Source organism: Megalobrama amblycephala, linkage group LG19 (assembly GCF_018812025.1).
Source record: "Megalobrama amblycephala isolate DHTTF-2021 linkage group LG19, ASM1881202v1, whole genome shotgun sequence".
Classification (NCBI taxonomy): Eukaryota; Metazoa; Chordata; class Actinopteri; order Cypriniformes; family Xenocyprididae; genus Megalobrama; species Megalobrama amblycephala.
In genome coordinates, this window is record NC_063062.1 from 18,722,834 (window position 1) to 18,738,407 (window position 15,574).

Here is a 15,574-nt window from a genome sequence, read left to right on the forward strand (position 1 = left end):
CTCATACCCATTGTAGGTGCTTTTGACGGTGGACAGGGGTCATCATAGGCACTCTGATTGGTCTGCAGATGGGATAGCCTTCGTTGACCTCGTGCATCGATGAGCCCAACACCCTGTCACCGATTTGTGGGTATATACAGTATCTCACAGAAGTGAGTACACCCCTCACATTTTTGTAAATATTTTGTCTTTTCATGTGACAACACTGAAGAAATGACACTTTGCTACAATGTAAAGTAGTGAGGGTACAGCTTGTATAACAATGTAGATTTGCTGTCCCCTCAAAATAACTCAACACACAGCCATTAATGTCTAAACTGCTGGCCACAAAAGTGAGTACACCCCTAAGTGAAAATGTCCAAATTGGGCCCAAAGTGTCAATATTTTGTGTGGCCACCATTATTTTCCAGCACTGCCTTAACCCTCTTGGTCATGGAGTTCACCAAAGCTTCACAGGTTGCCACTGGAGTCCTCTTCCACTCCTCCATGATGACATCACAGAGCTGGTGGATGTTAGAGACCTTGCGCTCCACCTTCCGTTTGAGGATGCCCCACAGATGCTCAATAGGGTTTAGGTCTGGAGACATGCTTGGCCAGTCCATCACCTTTACCCTCAGCTTCTTTAGCAAGGCAGTGGTCGTCTTGGAGGTGTGTTTGGGGTCGTTATCATGTTGGAATACTGCCCTGCGGCCGAGTCTCCAAAGGGAGGGGATCATGCTCTGCTCATTCATGGTTCCCTCAATGAACTGTAGCTCCCCAGTGCCGGCAGCACTCATGCAGCCCCAGACCATGACACTCCCACCACCATGCTTGACTGTAGGCAAGACACACTTGTCTTTGTACTCCTTACCTGGTTGCCGCCACACACGCTTGACACCATCTGAACCAGATAAGTTTATCTTGGTCTCATCAGACCACAGGATATGGTTCCAGTAATCCATGTCCTTAGTCTGCTTATCTTGAGCAAACTGTTTGCAGGCTGTATCATCTTTAGAAGAGGCTTCCTTCTGGGACGACAGCCATGCAGACAAATAAAACCACGGTATGGTCTTGGCCACAGTGCTTCAGTTCAGTTTCAGGGTCTTGGCAATCTTCTTATAGCCTACGCTATCTTTATGTAGAGCAACAATTCTTTTTTTCAGATCCTCAGAGAGTTCTTTGCCATGAGGTGCCATGTTGAACTTCCAGTGACCAGTATGAGAGAGTAAGAGCGATAACACTAAATTTAACACACCTGCTCCCCATTCACACCTTGTAACACTAACGCGTCACATGACACCGGGGAGAGAAAATGGCTAATTGGGCCCAATTTGGACATTTTCACTTAGGGGTATACTCACTTTTGTGGCCAGCGGTTTAGGCATTAATGGCTGTGTGTTGAGTTATTTTGAGGGGACAGCAATTTTTTATATTGCATAATTACATTGTAGCAAAGTGTCATTTCTTCAGTGTTGTCACATGAAAAGATATAATAAAATATTTACAAAAATGTGAGGGGTGTACTCACTTCTGTGAGATACTGTATATTTTATATATATATATATATATATATATATATATATATTAAATTGAAAGAAAATGAGAAACAATTATGTTTTGATTGAGTCCCATTTGGTGTCCTTTAAATGGAAAATGAGGTAGCGGAAAAAAGAATCTGCGGGTGGTAATTAAGAACACAAATTTTCTGATCTTCAGACAAACGAGCAGCAATAAGTCCACTTTCTGATCAGACATTTAATTTCAGGTGTTTAATTCATTTTCTTTTCTCTCTCTTTCTTCTCTTTCTCACTCTGATAGTCCATTTGTGGCCGACTTGATGGCTCTGTTTCTTCTTGTCCCTCATCAGCTGTGTAGATCTGAGAGTAGTCAGTGCCTGCTGTTACCTTTCACACAGCTTGCAATTAAATTACATAGGAGTATCTATTTGAAATATCTACTGTATCTAACTCTATATCAAGTCTTTGGTATCCAAGAGTTTCCTGCAAGGCCATTCAATATTACCAAAATAATTCTTTTTATAGTTCTCATATTCTCTTTGTAAAGGTCAATTCACACTGCACCGACAGACCAATGGCGAGAGTCACCAGATTACAGCACATCACTTCTCAGACATTCTAAATCCGATTCAGCATGTTCAATCAGAGAAAACAAGCTCCGACACACGCCAACAGACTCCAACAGGGGTACAACCCTGATCCGACAAAATCCGACGAAGTGTCTGTTGCTGTCTATCGGCATGGTGTGAATTGGCCTTAATAGTTCAAACAGAGTCTGCGAAAGATCAAGTTTTTTACTACATCAGTGTGGTTGCATTTCCATCAAAGCAGCTATCATGACTATATTAGCTATACAATGTTTGGGAACAGTACGATTTCTTTTTAAGAAATTAATACTTTTATTCAGTAAGGATGCATTAAGTTTATCGAAATTGATAGTACAGACATTTATAATTTTACAAAAGATTTATATTTCAAATAAATGCTGTTTTTTATTTTTTATTTCAACATTGACAATAAGATTTTTTTTCTTGAGCACCAAACCAGAATTGAACATAATTATATTTCTAAATATATTTGTTTTTATTGAATTTTTTATCAAATAATTGCAGCGTTCATGGGCATAAGAGATATAAACATAACAATGTTTTAAATCTTACTGACCATAACCTTTTGAATTGTAGTCTTTTAACTTGTTTTAAAAAATTATTTTGGTGGTAACCTGTTACAAGTAACTGAAGTTCACCTGTGAAGATCCTGTAACCAGGACCGGTTCTGTGTTGTTGTGTTCTGACTTTGAGAGGCTCGGGAAAGCGAAATGAGGATCTGTTGGAGGGTTTGTGGTGGGAGAGGAAACGTCCTTCTTTTGTTCTTCTGAATCTGTGATTCGTTTCAGTTCTTCATCAGATGAGTCTTCCTCACTGGGCACCAGGAAAGCATCTTCACCTGTCATTTCCTCTTCTGAATCTGAGCAGTGACAAATAGTGAGAGAGGAGAAACCATGAGAACAGGAGGAGAGAAAACACTGAGGCAGAGAAGAGATGTTCCAGCAGGAGGCCAGCAGTGAGGATGCAAACATACGTCCTTATCTAATGCTCGCAGCGAGCCGCCTGGACATGGTCTAGCAGAGCTTGTATGTTTCTCTTCCCTGCTTCCAGTCTGCTGCCTCCTGCATTAATAATGCTTATCCTACACAGTTTCCATCACTCTGCTAGTCAGCAAATACTGCAGAAACAACCGCTGTGTGAATGAAGGGTGATGTCTACACTGGTGTTTTTTCATAATCATTACTCTCTGATGCAGATGTACTGGAACCCAAGGGATGCTGGAAATCAGGTTCTTGTCATTTAGAAATAATTTTTCAATGTTTATTAAATATTTGATTCAGCTTGGTCAATCTTGCATTTGGCTTTCAAATATTTTGTACAATGAAGCATCGGATTTACTTCAAAGCTGTGCTGGTTTCATGTCTCTCTTATCACTCCACACTCTTTTTATTCTTAAACTACTTTAAAACTTTAAATCTAGCTTTTAAAACTACTTTTCGCCAGGCTTTCTCATGCTAGCATCAAAGTTTTTCTTGATTAACTTTTTTATCTAGTTACTGAATTTAAATTATTATTTGAAATTATTTATTATCTATTAAACAGTGGTGTCATTTATCATAATGCTGCTGTCACCATTTTATAAAAGCAATGAGCCAGATGTTTATTACAGTGATGCAAGTTGCAATGGTTAAATGGTAAAAGCCTTCATATTCTGTCTAAATATACCTTGCAAACCTGGAAAAACACTGCAACACACAGACTTAGGTGGCTTATTGCTAATCATTACATTAGGAAAACAGTCTTCATTGCTCACAAACACTTTTGCAAGAGAATTATAAATAGTAGCTCAAGCACCAGAAAAACTAAATTGCAATTAGACACTGCTATTGTCAATGTTCAGTCAACTTTAATAAAAATCTACCAGAAGAAGTTAAACTAACCTGACATGCTCAGCTGTAGGGAGAGCACAGTAGTTTTGGGTGACCTTTGTGAGCCCTTTAACCATTTGGAAGGGTGGGGTGAATGGTGCCCATCAGTATGAGAGGATTCAACCCTTGGTGTAGAGGACCTGACGGACTCATGGACAGGCATAGTAGATGTACTTCTATCTGAGACTGAACCAAACTGTGATGATTCTCTAGGTAACTGCCTTAATGAAGGAACTGCAGTACTTGGGGAAGTGATGGCACTTTCTGGAGACAGTTGAGCTAGTTTCGTTCCAGAATGAGCAGATCTAGATTGGATTGGGTTGACCGGAGAGGATACAGGTCTAGACCTTGGGGACGGAGAGCTTGGAGGTTTTGGACTTTGTTTAGGGATGAGAAGAAATGCAGGAGAATGACATTGAGAAGACCTAGCAGACGGTACTCTAGCAGAAGAGGGGCTGACAAAAGAAATATGGTCCTCAGAGTCTGGAAAAGTTTGATTCAAATTGGGTTTTGGGAGTGAAGGAGATGATGTTGGCAGAATCTCTAAGGGTTTGTCCGGTTGTGCTGTAGAAAACCTTGTCTGTGGGCTTGGAGAGTCACTCAGTTCTGCTTTCTGGCCTCCTCTTCGTGAATTTGACAGAAATGGTTCTGAGGTAGTCAAAAGGTGCTGTGATCCCTGAAGCCTCATTTGAAGTGGAGAAAAGCTTTCTGATCTTGACAATGATGATGTCTCTTGTGAAGGCTGCCACATCTCATGAGAAGAGTTGATATTTTTGTCAGAATTACTTTCCTGGAACAATCCTTTGGTCATTGTAGAGAAGGACGGTGTGGAAGTCAAAACTGAAAATCCAAATTCTCCTCCTCCAGATAAATCTTCATTTTCAACAGCCGCAAACCTTTAGGAAGAAAAACAGACATGCATATATAGCATCTAACAAGTCTGAAACATACTGCCACAGTTAACAGCCTCATTTTAAGTCTAGTTGTGGCTGATACAAATGTCTACATGACACTGTATTAGTGTCAGTTCTGATTTGAGAAAAAACAGCTTCTTCAATTATATTCCTGCTTCAAGACGACACTCCGACTTTTCTGTCGTTCCTTTCAAAAAGTCTCAGTTTTTCACCTTGATCTTTTGTTTCTTACATTTTGCTCTTATTTCCCTGCTTGACTCCAAAAGATCTGTACGTTTCAGCATCTCCAACCATCTGGAAAAATTAAAGCGACAAAAAAAAAAAAAAATGACAGGAGAAGAGAGAATGATAAGTGTATGGAAACGGCATTGAGGAGTCATTCACTGGCCACTGGCCAGCAATCCATTACAAAGACTGGGGTGGTGGGGTTCATAATTACCTCATCTAACTCTAGGATGCTTAAACGGGATTCTGCAGGGCTGTCCACTTTCCCATCATCCTCAGTGAGACCGATTGTGAAGAGAGAGTTAAAGTATTTGTGTAACTCCATCCGCTCTGCTGCAAATCAGATGCAGTAAAACAGATTTATGGTCAATTAAATTAATTCAGCTCAATAATCAGAATGGCCTTATTGCTGTAAATGTGTGTATTTATTCATAATACAGAGTGACAGATCGCCTAATGACATGACGTGAAGATTCATGAACTAGTATTCAATAGGGAAGTAGGGCAGGACTTTGATTTTATAAATCATGATTTGATTGGATAGTGTAAAATAGGCATTTCATACCAGAATTCAAATCTATAATTATTTGCTATAACTGCAGAAAGCTATTACATTAACATTAAAAGACATTACATTTCTGCATTATACTGTACATTGGAAAAATAGCTGAATTTGATTTATTTCAGTCCATGCCCTATGAAACTTTAAATCAAAATTTTACCTATATATGTTACTGTGAACCACAAAACCAGTCATAAGGGACAATTTTATACTTTTATACATCTTTCCATTGATGTATGGTTTGTTAGGATAGGACAATATCTGGCCAAGATACAACTATTTGGAAATCTGGAATCTGAAGGTGCAAAAAAATAAAAATACTGAGAAAATCAGCTTTAAAGTTGTCCAAATGAAGTCCTTAGCAATGCATATCCACTCACAAAAATACATTTTTCATATATTTACGGTATAGGAAATTTAAAAAATACCTTCATGGAACATGATCTTTACTTAATATCCAAATGATTTTTGGCATAAAAGAAAAAATATGTATTGTTGACTATTGCTACAAATATACTCATGCGACTTATGACTGGTTTTGTGGTCCATGGTCACATATTTTATGAATAAATAGCCCACCTGTGCAAAATTCATATTACTTATAGAAAAAGTGATTGTTTTCATAATATTTCTTTAAAATACACTACCATTCAAAGATTTGGAATCAGTAAAGATGACAATAACAGATATTTTAAATTGTAATAATATTTATAAATGTTGTATAAATACTGTAAAAAATGTATAAATACAAATAAATGCAGCCTTAGTGAGCATAAGAGGCTTCTTTTAAAAACATTAGTACATTGTACTGATTTTAAAGGGTAGTTTATAATAAACTGTTCAACTTTGAAACATTTTTTTTTATGTAAACAAGGGCATACAAGAGGGGAAAAATAATAGAAACCAATTACTTAATGATCTTATCAAATTCTTGCTGCATATTATGTTGCAGTCAGAAGAATGTCACATTACAGAAGTGAAATGCTTTGCAAATGCCGTTGTATGTCTTTAAATTCAAAACAGAGTCAAAACAAGTTATCAGCAGACTGAACAGGTGACCAGTCATTAGAACCCAAATCAGACGAATGCTCAGAATAACGCCTTTGCATTTGAAAAAGTAAAAAGTAACTGAAAAATGTTTTGCGCATAAGCATCAGGGATGTGGGCTTCAGAAAAGATGTGACAGGCTTGGACTGGTGCAGATGAAGAGAGACGGGGCTCATCATGGGGCTGTTTGGGAAAAGCTGAAGGTGGTCAAATCTTTGACAGCTGTGATCAACTGGCCTCCCAGCAGCACCTAGAAACTTCTCTCAATCAGCTGTCGGAGTGCTCTGTCAGACGATCGCCCTCCCTCCAGTGTAATAAGAGCTCTGTGATTACACTTCAGGGACGCAGTGATGGATCCGAGTTGCCGGCTGTGAGAGGAGAGCTGCCCTCCGCACTGACTCTCACAGCTCATTTCTCCAACTTTTTGGAGAGAGTGCAGTTGTATGGGTCTTTGTGAATCACACCTGCTGCATGGCATGTACACGACCAGTCACCCCCTACTCCTTATCATCCTTTGTCCAAACCATGTATGACACGAAATGTTTCCAGCGACAAAATACATACATATACTGTAGTTTTTGTTTTAAACTTTGCACAATTAATCATTATCTAATGCTTGCAAGAAAAAATGTATATCCTAAAATTGTGTGTGTGTGTGCGTGTGTGTGTGTGATGAAACGGGTCACACCTGTCAGTTGTTGGCTCAGTTCATCCGTCTCTGCAGGTGGAGGTGTGGGTGGCTCTGGCCGGCGTTGGACGACAGACGAAGGGCTGAAATTCTTCAATTTGTCCTCTGAGGGAGAAAAAAATAATGCTGTTCCCAGTAAATCACACTCAGAAATTTGAGGATAATTAATCAGCCTCCCTTTCCTCAACAGTGCAACTATAAATAAACAACATTTCAGTGCAGCACAGCACTTTAGTAATAGCTTTATCCACCTCTGAAAAATCTTTCACCAGTAGGGTAAAAATATTATCAACCAATAATGTAAAAGGCTGACATGTTTCACTTTTTTCAGTTTTCATGATCATATCCATTTCTATGTTTGTATAAAATCAAGTCCTGCCCTACATTATTTTAGGAATATGTAGAACTACACTTTTTGAAAAACAGCTAGTTGGTGGGCTGTCTGGTTTAGCTGCACGTTTCTGGATAAAATGAGAATCAGGATTTTTTTATTTCAAATAGAGATCACAATTCTCAGACGATTCTGAATATAAAACTAAACAAAATAATGTAATTTACTAAAGGTGCTGACAAAATATTAATAACTGGACTCTAATTGCTGGAAACATGTTTAATTAATCAAAAATGGTTCTGAATGAATTCAATGACTCATTAATAAATACTTGTTTCATTGATGAACCATTGTTCTTGAACAAATCTTTTGAATGAATGATTCAATGACAAATACATTTTTGAACAGTCACTTGTCGCCACCATTTACACAAATGTAATTGAAACAACCGTTATTTGAGGTGCCAAATTAGTTTCAAAAGGTGGTTTGCTCTATTTTGATCGCTATCTTAGACATCAGTGTTTATATCCCAACTTTAAACTTTTCTCTCAGTACCTCTGTGATAATCTGAATATTTGTAACACAGAAATAAACTACTGTGTGGGTCAAAAAAAGATAAATAATCTTAACACTTTTCTTGATTTCAGTATAAATATTAAAACATCCTTGAAAGAAAAATTTGATAAGATATGAGGTCTGAACTATACATTTTTAAGGATTATGTTGAAAGCAAGAAAAACCTATTTGCCATAATTTGTTTAGATATGCATACTTAAATATTTAAAGTGAAAAACGAGGCTTTTGCAGCATATACTAATTTGTAAGTCTCACCAAGGCTGCATTTATTTGATTAAAAATACAGTAAAAGCAAAAATATTGTGAAATAGTGTTATAATTTAAAACGACTTTTTTAATTTAATTTGAAATTTGAATTTATTTTAACATGTAATTTATTCCTGTGATGGCAAGGCTGAATTTTCAGTATTCGTTAATTAATAGAAAGTTCAAAAGAACAGCATTTATTTGAAACAGAAATCTTTTGTATTGTTATAAATGTCACTACTGCCACTTTGATCAATTTAATGCATCTTTGCTGAATAAATGTACTGACTCTAAACTTTTGAACAGTGGTATACACACACACACACACACACACACACACACTTGTACTCGTGCTATGTCACATTACAAACAGTGTATGCATACAAGGAAATCAACAATTTGAAACGGGCTGAAGGAAGTTGATGACCCAGTCTTCCTGTTTGTGATTAAATCTTAGCTCAGCCAGATTCCCCAGACACACAGGTTTAGTCCTTTAAACCTTTTCTGTCCGTTTACCGGTGATTTACCATACAAACGCATTAGCAGAAAAGCCATCAGCCCTCTGTCTTCCCAAACACAAGTCTCTCTCTATCTCTTTCGTTGTGCTCTCGTTTCCTTTCCTGAAGCCAACTCTTGCTGCCTCAGCAGCACAACCTGCTTTCCTCATTGTGTGTGTGCGTGTGTGTGTTTGTGAGCATGTGAAGGGATTAGACTCCCCTATCACACACTCCATTCCTCCAGAGTGTGAGCTGCAGCCCTGGGCCACACGTCTGCCCTCCTCCCACAGAACCCAAACACACACACACGCTTGCTTGAAAAATCCAGCTTCCTGTTCCGTGATTCTTCACACACCCGGCCTCAAAAGAAGGCAATTTAATGGATTCACAATTAGACCCTTCTTGAATAGCCGACCTAAATACCACCGCTGTCACAGATACCATAACACTCCAGAAGCTCGAGATGCAGTTCAAAGCGCTTAGGAGGGTTTACAGATACTGTGTTTGAGTATTTTGCGTGCTTTCTCATTTCGTAGGCGAGCATTGCAATCTTTTGGGGGGCAGAACAACTGTTTATTGGCTCTGTTTCAAACTTAGTGTGCGGCGTACATAGGTAGCTGTCTTCAAAGGCAGCACCCTAACTGAAACGGAATCTTGTAAATGACTGACCTGGAACATTCTACACAGCGTTATTTTAGTATTATTTACATACTATTATTGTCTTTATTAGTATTTTGAATTAGCTTTTATTTTTTTATATTTTCAGTTTTCATTTTTCATTTTAGTTTTAGTAATTTGTGTTTTTGTCATTTTTTATTATTTTCTTTTTATATTTCTATTTAGCTTAATTTATTTTTACTTCATTTTAGTACTTAAACTAAGGTTAAGTTTTTAAAGTTTACGTATTTCCTGTAATATTTATATTTCATTTGTGCTTAATTTAAATAATTTAAATAAAGAATACCAAAATAAGCTATCTTAGAAGGGAGCATGTTGCAGTGCATTAAAATAGTCCCTACATGTGCAGCTTACAAGGTTTTGGAACAGTGCCGGTGTGTGTTTAAGAGTCATTTTACAAAGTTAAACAATACCACGAAACTGCTTTGGTGCTGATTAGCTCAATAAATTCCGGCGACTCTGTGGTGGAACAACTTAAAGGTGAGGCTATGTAATTAGCAAACATAAGTCATTAACTGATCTTAAATGGACCTTAATTGGGGCCTGGGAAGGTAAATGAAGCTTGTAATGCTCTTATTCAATTGGTGTCTGTTCGGTTATAAAGTGTGAAGTGTCAAGAGCTAACCTGCGGTGTTTTTTCAGGAGGAGTTTCTCCATGTAGCTCAGAGTGTCCTCCTTGAACTCTACATGAATTAACTGATGGGATCCTTTCTCTGTTTGTGTTTCCATCACAGACACTAGAAAGAAAAAAGACACCAATCAAGTCTTCAAATCTGAATTGTGTGCATACAGAACAGGATAGTAATCATATTTAGCTGCAGTGTGTATAACCCGATTACATACAGCACTACCATCCAGAGCATAAAGCAAACCACTAAAGAATTTATATTAAACACAGACACATGAGACTAAATGAGAAAAATAAGCTGTCTGGTGCAGAATTCAAGCAGTACTATTGACATAATTCTGCCTTTGTTTTGAGAGTTCTTTTGCTGTATTGTGAGGATATAAAGGCCGGTTAGACTTCAGTGCATTTGAAACCCCCTTAACACAGCAGTCATTATCACACTGAGCACAAGCCAAGCAGCACTGCAGCGGGTGAGACTCCTGCTAGCCAAGTACAGAAAGAGAAGTCAGAGAAAGGAATAAACGCAACGAGTCTGACACAGGATAAGGAGTTATTTTAGATTGCTACAGCATGATCTGACCATTAAGCTTAAAGGAGTGTAAGAACAGCTATCCTATTTAATTTTAACTCCCCCCAAAACACATAAAATATATGTTAGGAGGTGCACCTTCAGTTAACAGACCTCCCATTTATATTTGCTGACATGCTGCAGAGAGACTCCACCCATGTTATTGTTATTTTCCCTGTCCAAGTAAAATAAATTTACTTTGATTACAAATATCAAGTGTGTGAGATGACTGCTATAGATTTGATTCAGTATATATATATATACAGTGGGTATTGATAGTATTCAGACCCCCTTAAATTTTTCACTCTTTGTTATATTGCAGCCATTTGCTAAAATCATTTAAGTTCATTTTTGTCCCTCATTAATGTACACACAGCACCCCATATTGACAGAAAAACACAGAATTGTTGACATTTTTGCAGATTTATTAAAAAAGAAAAACTGAAATATCACATGGTCCTAAGTATTTAGACCCTTTGCTGTGACACTCATATATTTAACTCAGGTGCTGTCCATTTCTTCTGATCATCCTTGAGATGGTTCTACACCTTCATTTGAGTCCAGCTGTGTTTGATTATACTGATTGGACTTGATTAGGAAAGCCACACACCTGTCTATATAAGACCTTACAGCTCACAGTGCATGTCAGAGCAAATGAGAATCATGAGGTCAAAGGAACTGCCTGAAGAGCTCAGAGACAGAATTGTGGCAAGACACAGATCTGGCCAAGGTTACAAAAAAATTTCTGCTGCACTTAAGGTTCCTAAGAGCACAGTGGCCTCCATAATCCTTCAATGGAAGACGTTTGGGATGACCAGAACCCTTCCTAGAGCTGGCCGTCCAGCCAAACTGAGCTATCGGGGGAGAAGAGCCTTGGTGAGAGAGGTAAAGAAGAACCCAAAGATCACTGTGGCTGAGCTCCAGAGATGCAGTCGGGAGATGGGAGAAAGTTGTAGAAAGTTAACCATCACTGCAGCCCTCCACCAGTCGGGGCTTTATGGCAGAGTGGCCCGACGGAAGCCTCTCCTCAGTGCAAGACACATGAAAGCCCGCATGGAGTTTGCCAAGATGGTGAGAAATAAGATTCTCTGGTCTGATGAGACCAAGATAGAACTTTTTGGCCTTAATTCTAAGCGGTATTTGTGGAGAAAACCAGGCACTGCTCATCACCTGTCCAATACAGTCCCAACAGTGAAGCAGCATCATGCTGTGGGGGTGTTTTTCAGCTGCAGGGACGGGACGACTGGTTGCAATCAAGGGAAAGATGAATGCAGCCAAGTACAGGGATATCCTGGACGAAAACCTTCTCCAGAGTGCTCAGGACCTCAGACTGGGCCGAAGGTTTACCTTCCAACAAGACTGTTCTTGAATGGCCCAGCCAGAGCCCTGACTTAAACCCAATTGAGCATCTCTGGAGAGACCTAAAAATGGCTGTCCACCACCGTTTACCATCCAACCTGACAGAACTGGAGAGGATCTGCTAGGAGAAATGGCAGAGGATCCCCAAATCCAGGTGTGAAAAACTTCGGCATCTTTCCCAAAAAGAGTAATGGCTGTATTAGATCAAAAGGGTGCTTCTACTAAATACTGAGCAAAGGGTCTGAATACTTAGGACCATGTGATATTTCAGTTTTTCTTTTTTAATAAATCTGCAAAAATGTCAACAATTCTGTGTTTTTCTGTCAATATGGGGTGCTGTGTGTACATTAATGAGGAAAAAAAATGAACTTAAATGATTTTAGCAAATGGCTGCAATATAACAAAGAGTGAAAAATTTAAGGGGGTCTGAATACTTTCCGTACCCACTGTATGTATATATGTATATATATATATATATATATATATATATATATATATATATATATATATATGCATATAAATAAAGGCACCGATTTATATATTTCTAAACAGTATATACTGCATAGGATGAACTAAGCTAGTATTTGAATTCATGCAGAGCTGAGCTGAAAATGTCAGAGGTAAAGTGATTCTCTTAAAGGAGTCAAGTGAGTGGAAACGTCATGTCTGCTTTCATTTAGCAACAAAAACCTCCTCTGCATCCAGCGGTTCTCGACTAATATCCCTAACAGATTGAATTCCTGTGACCTGGCATCATCTTTCAAGTTTCTGCAAATAATTCCTCAAACTCATTGCGTCATTAGTTGTCAAATCACAGAGGCAATTCTTCAAACTGTACACAGCACCTGGAAACACACATGCACCGTCACAGAGCACATGTTTGTCATGCATATATGTAGTTACCTGGCAACCAATCAGTGGCGCTGTCACGCTCGTGGCGTGCGTTATTTCAGTCAATGCCACACATGAGTATGCTTTATTAGAGACTGTGTGTGTTCTGACAGCCTGCCACAGAATATATGTGGCAGCTCACACAAACCTGACAGCATGTCATTGTATTACTGTCGTTTGACTGTAGCATATTCGCACAGACTCAGCTGCATGTGTGTGTTTGTTACCTGGTCTCGGCCCCCTCTCTCTCCACTCTTTCAGAGCCTCCTGGAAGGACCTGGCTGACTGCTCTTCATCAAAGCGTCCTCTCAAAAGAGAGCTGTCCTCTTCCTCACCAGTCTCCTCATCCTCCACGTCAACACCGTCATTCACAAACAACACCTGAGGCGAGACACAGAGAACACAATGAGAGTGACAGAGAGAGTGAGAGAAGGAGACTAAATTAAATGGAGCACATGGCCAAGTTTCCACACTGTACAGAAAGTTGAGAGCAGGTACGTGTTCAAATGTCTACTTCCTTCCTTCCAACAAAAACTTACCAATAAAACTAAATCTACCCAGAAACAGTATAAGAAAGAGATGCTAGGAGTTGGGAGATATCAATTGCTATTCGACGCTGAACAGAGATACAGCTGGCTAGAAATGTTCATTTGAATGTTTTATGAAGCAACATACTGTATGTGTGCAATAAAAATTCATTTCCCATCATTCTGTGTGGCAGTACAATGATGATAAAATACAATTAGACACCTAATGCGCATCCTTTGCTCTTTATTTTGTTGAATGCTAGCAGCAAAACTCTGGACTAAAAGCCATTTAAAATTATAATACCGTTTGGGTTCAGTAAGAAAAAAAAAATATTTTATTCAGTAAGGGTGCATTAAATTGATCAAAAGTGACAGTAAAGACATTTATAATGCTACAAAGATTTATATTTCAAATAAACACTGTTCTATTCATCAAAGAAACCTGAAGAAAAACGTATCCTGTTTTTACACAAATATTAAGCAGCTATTTTCAACACTGAAAAATTAAGAAATGTTTCTTGAGCAGCAAATCAGCATAATAGAATGATTTCTGAAGGATCTTGTGACACTGAAGACTAGAGTAATGATGCTGAAAATTCAGTTTAGTCATCGCAGGAATAAATTAAATTGCCTTCTTCTAATGCTCTTTAATATGCATTGTCCTCTTGTTTTCATTCTATGCTAAATGTGTTAAATTTAAAAAATCAAAACAAATATTAAAATATTAAAAAAGTTTTATTTGTTTTGTCATTTATGGGCATTCATTAGAAGCTGCGACAAAGGCCGGTTGCATAAACTGCTTAGACTAGTCTTAAAAGTTAGTCAGTTTTTTTTTTTTTTTTTTTTTTTAAGTTTTTTTTTTTTTCATCAAGACTTTTTAAAGTCAGTTACATAAAATGGTAGACTGGTCTATTGGTAAATTGGAATTGGGAAAGTAAGACTGATTACCCCTTGGTTAACTGCTAGTTGGTAAAACTAGTTCTTAAAGGGTTAGTTCACCCAAAAATGAAAATTCTGTCATTAATTACTCACCCTCATGTCGTTCCACACCAGTAAGACTTTCGTTCATCTTCAGAACACAATGTCCCTCCATTGACAGCTTTGCAACTACCACTTTGACGCTTCAAAAAGTTCATAAAGTGATCATAAAACTGATCCATATGAATTGAGCAGTTAAGTCCTAATCTTCTGAAGAGACTTGATCGCTTTATATGATGAACAGATTGAATTTAGACTTTATTCACATTTAAACATTCATCAACGCACATATTAGTTATGGTAAACAGAAGCTCAAGCATGCTTGCTTGACGTGCGAGAACAAAATGTGGTTCATTCTCGCGTGTTACGCAGAACGTTTGAGCTTTCGCAGGTTCGATCGAGCTTCTGTTTATGTTCGCTGATCAATGTTTATAATGTGAATAAAAGCCTAAATTCAATCTGTTCATCATACAAAGTGATTGTGTCTCTTCAGAAATTGTAGGTTAAACCAACAACGTGAGTAAAAGACTTTTGGGTGAACTATCTCTTTATGACACAGTCTTAACATAGTGACAAAGTTTATGGAACTGGCCTCATATCTTTTTAGATGGATTTGTGAAGAATTATACATCAATGAAAGAAAATATTGATGCTGACACTGATATGGGTTAAATACTGGATATGGAATACTGATATTGAAGAGTTTCTTTTGTGTTTTGTTTTGTTTTTATTTTCTTGCAAACACGGAAGAATAAAAAAGGCCTATCACTTGACAATTATTTATGAAAAGATATAATGCGTTACAATGTACATTATGAATACCTATTTAATACATTATACGTTTCTAATTGGATGTGACCTAAAGAAGCTAAATTTATCATTTAGTT

At 37.9% G+C, this 15,574-nt stretch overlaps 1 protein-coding gene across 5 annotated transcripts in view; it reads right to left on the reverse strand.

Moving 5' to 3' along the window:
- Positions 1–15,574, reverse strand: part of zbbx (zinc finger, B-box domain containing) — a 49,550-nt gene that overhangs the window by 14,972 nt on the left and 19,004 nt on the right. For 4 of the 5 annotated variants that reach the window (XM_048168121.1, XM_048168122.1, XM_048168119.1 and 1 more), the window contains 4 exons: positions 13,410–13,563; positions 10,362–10,473; positions 7,409–7,513; positions 5,326–5,444 (listed from right to left, as the gene is read on the reverse strand). In XM_048168121.1, coding sequence (XP_048024078.1) covers positions 7,429–7,513; positions 10,362–10,473; positions 13,410–13,563 — 351 coding nt within the window. In that variant the 3' untranslated portion in view covers positions 5,326–5,444; positions 7,409–7,428. Of the gene's footprint in view, positions 1–2,742; positions 2,964–3,984; positions 4,869–5,118; positions 5,181–5,325; positions 5,445–7,408; positions 7,514–10,361; positions 10,474–13,409; positions 13,564–15,574 lie in introns of those variants that run through there. The other variant, XM_048168118.1, reaches the window with a different exon arrangement.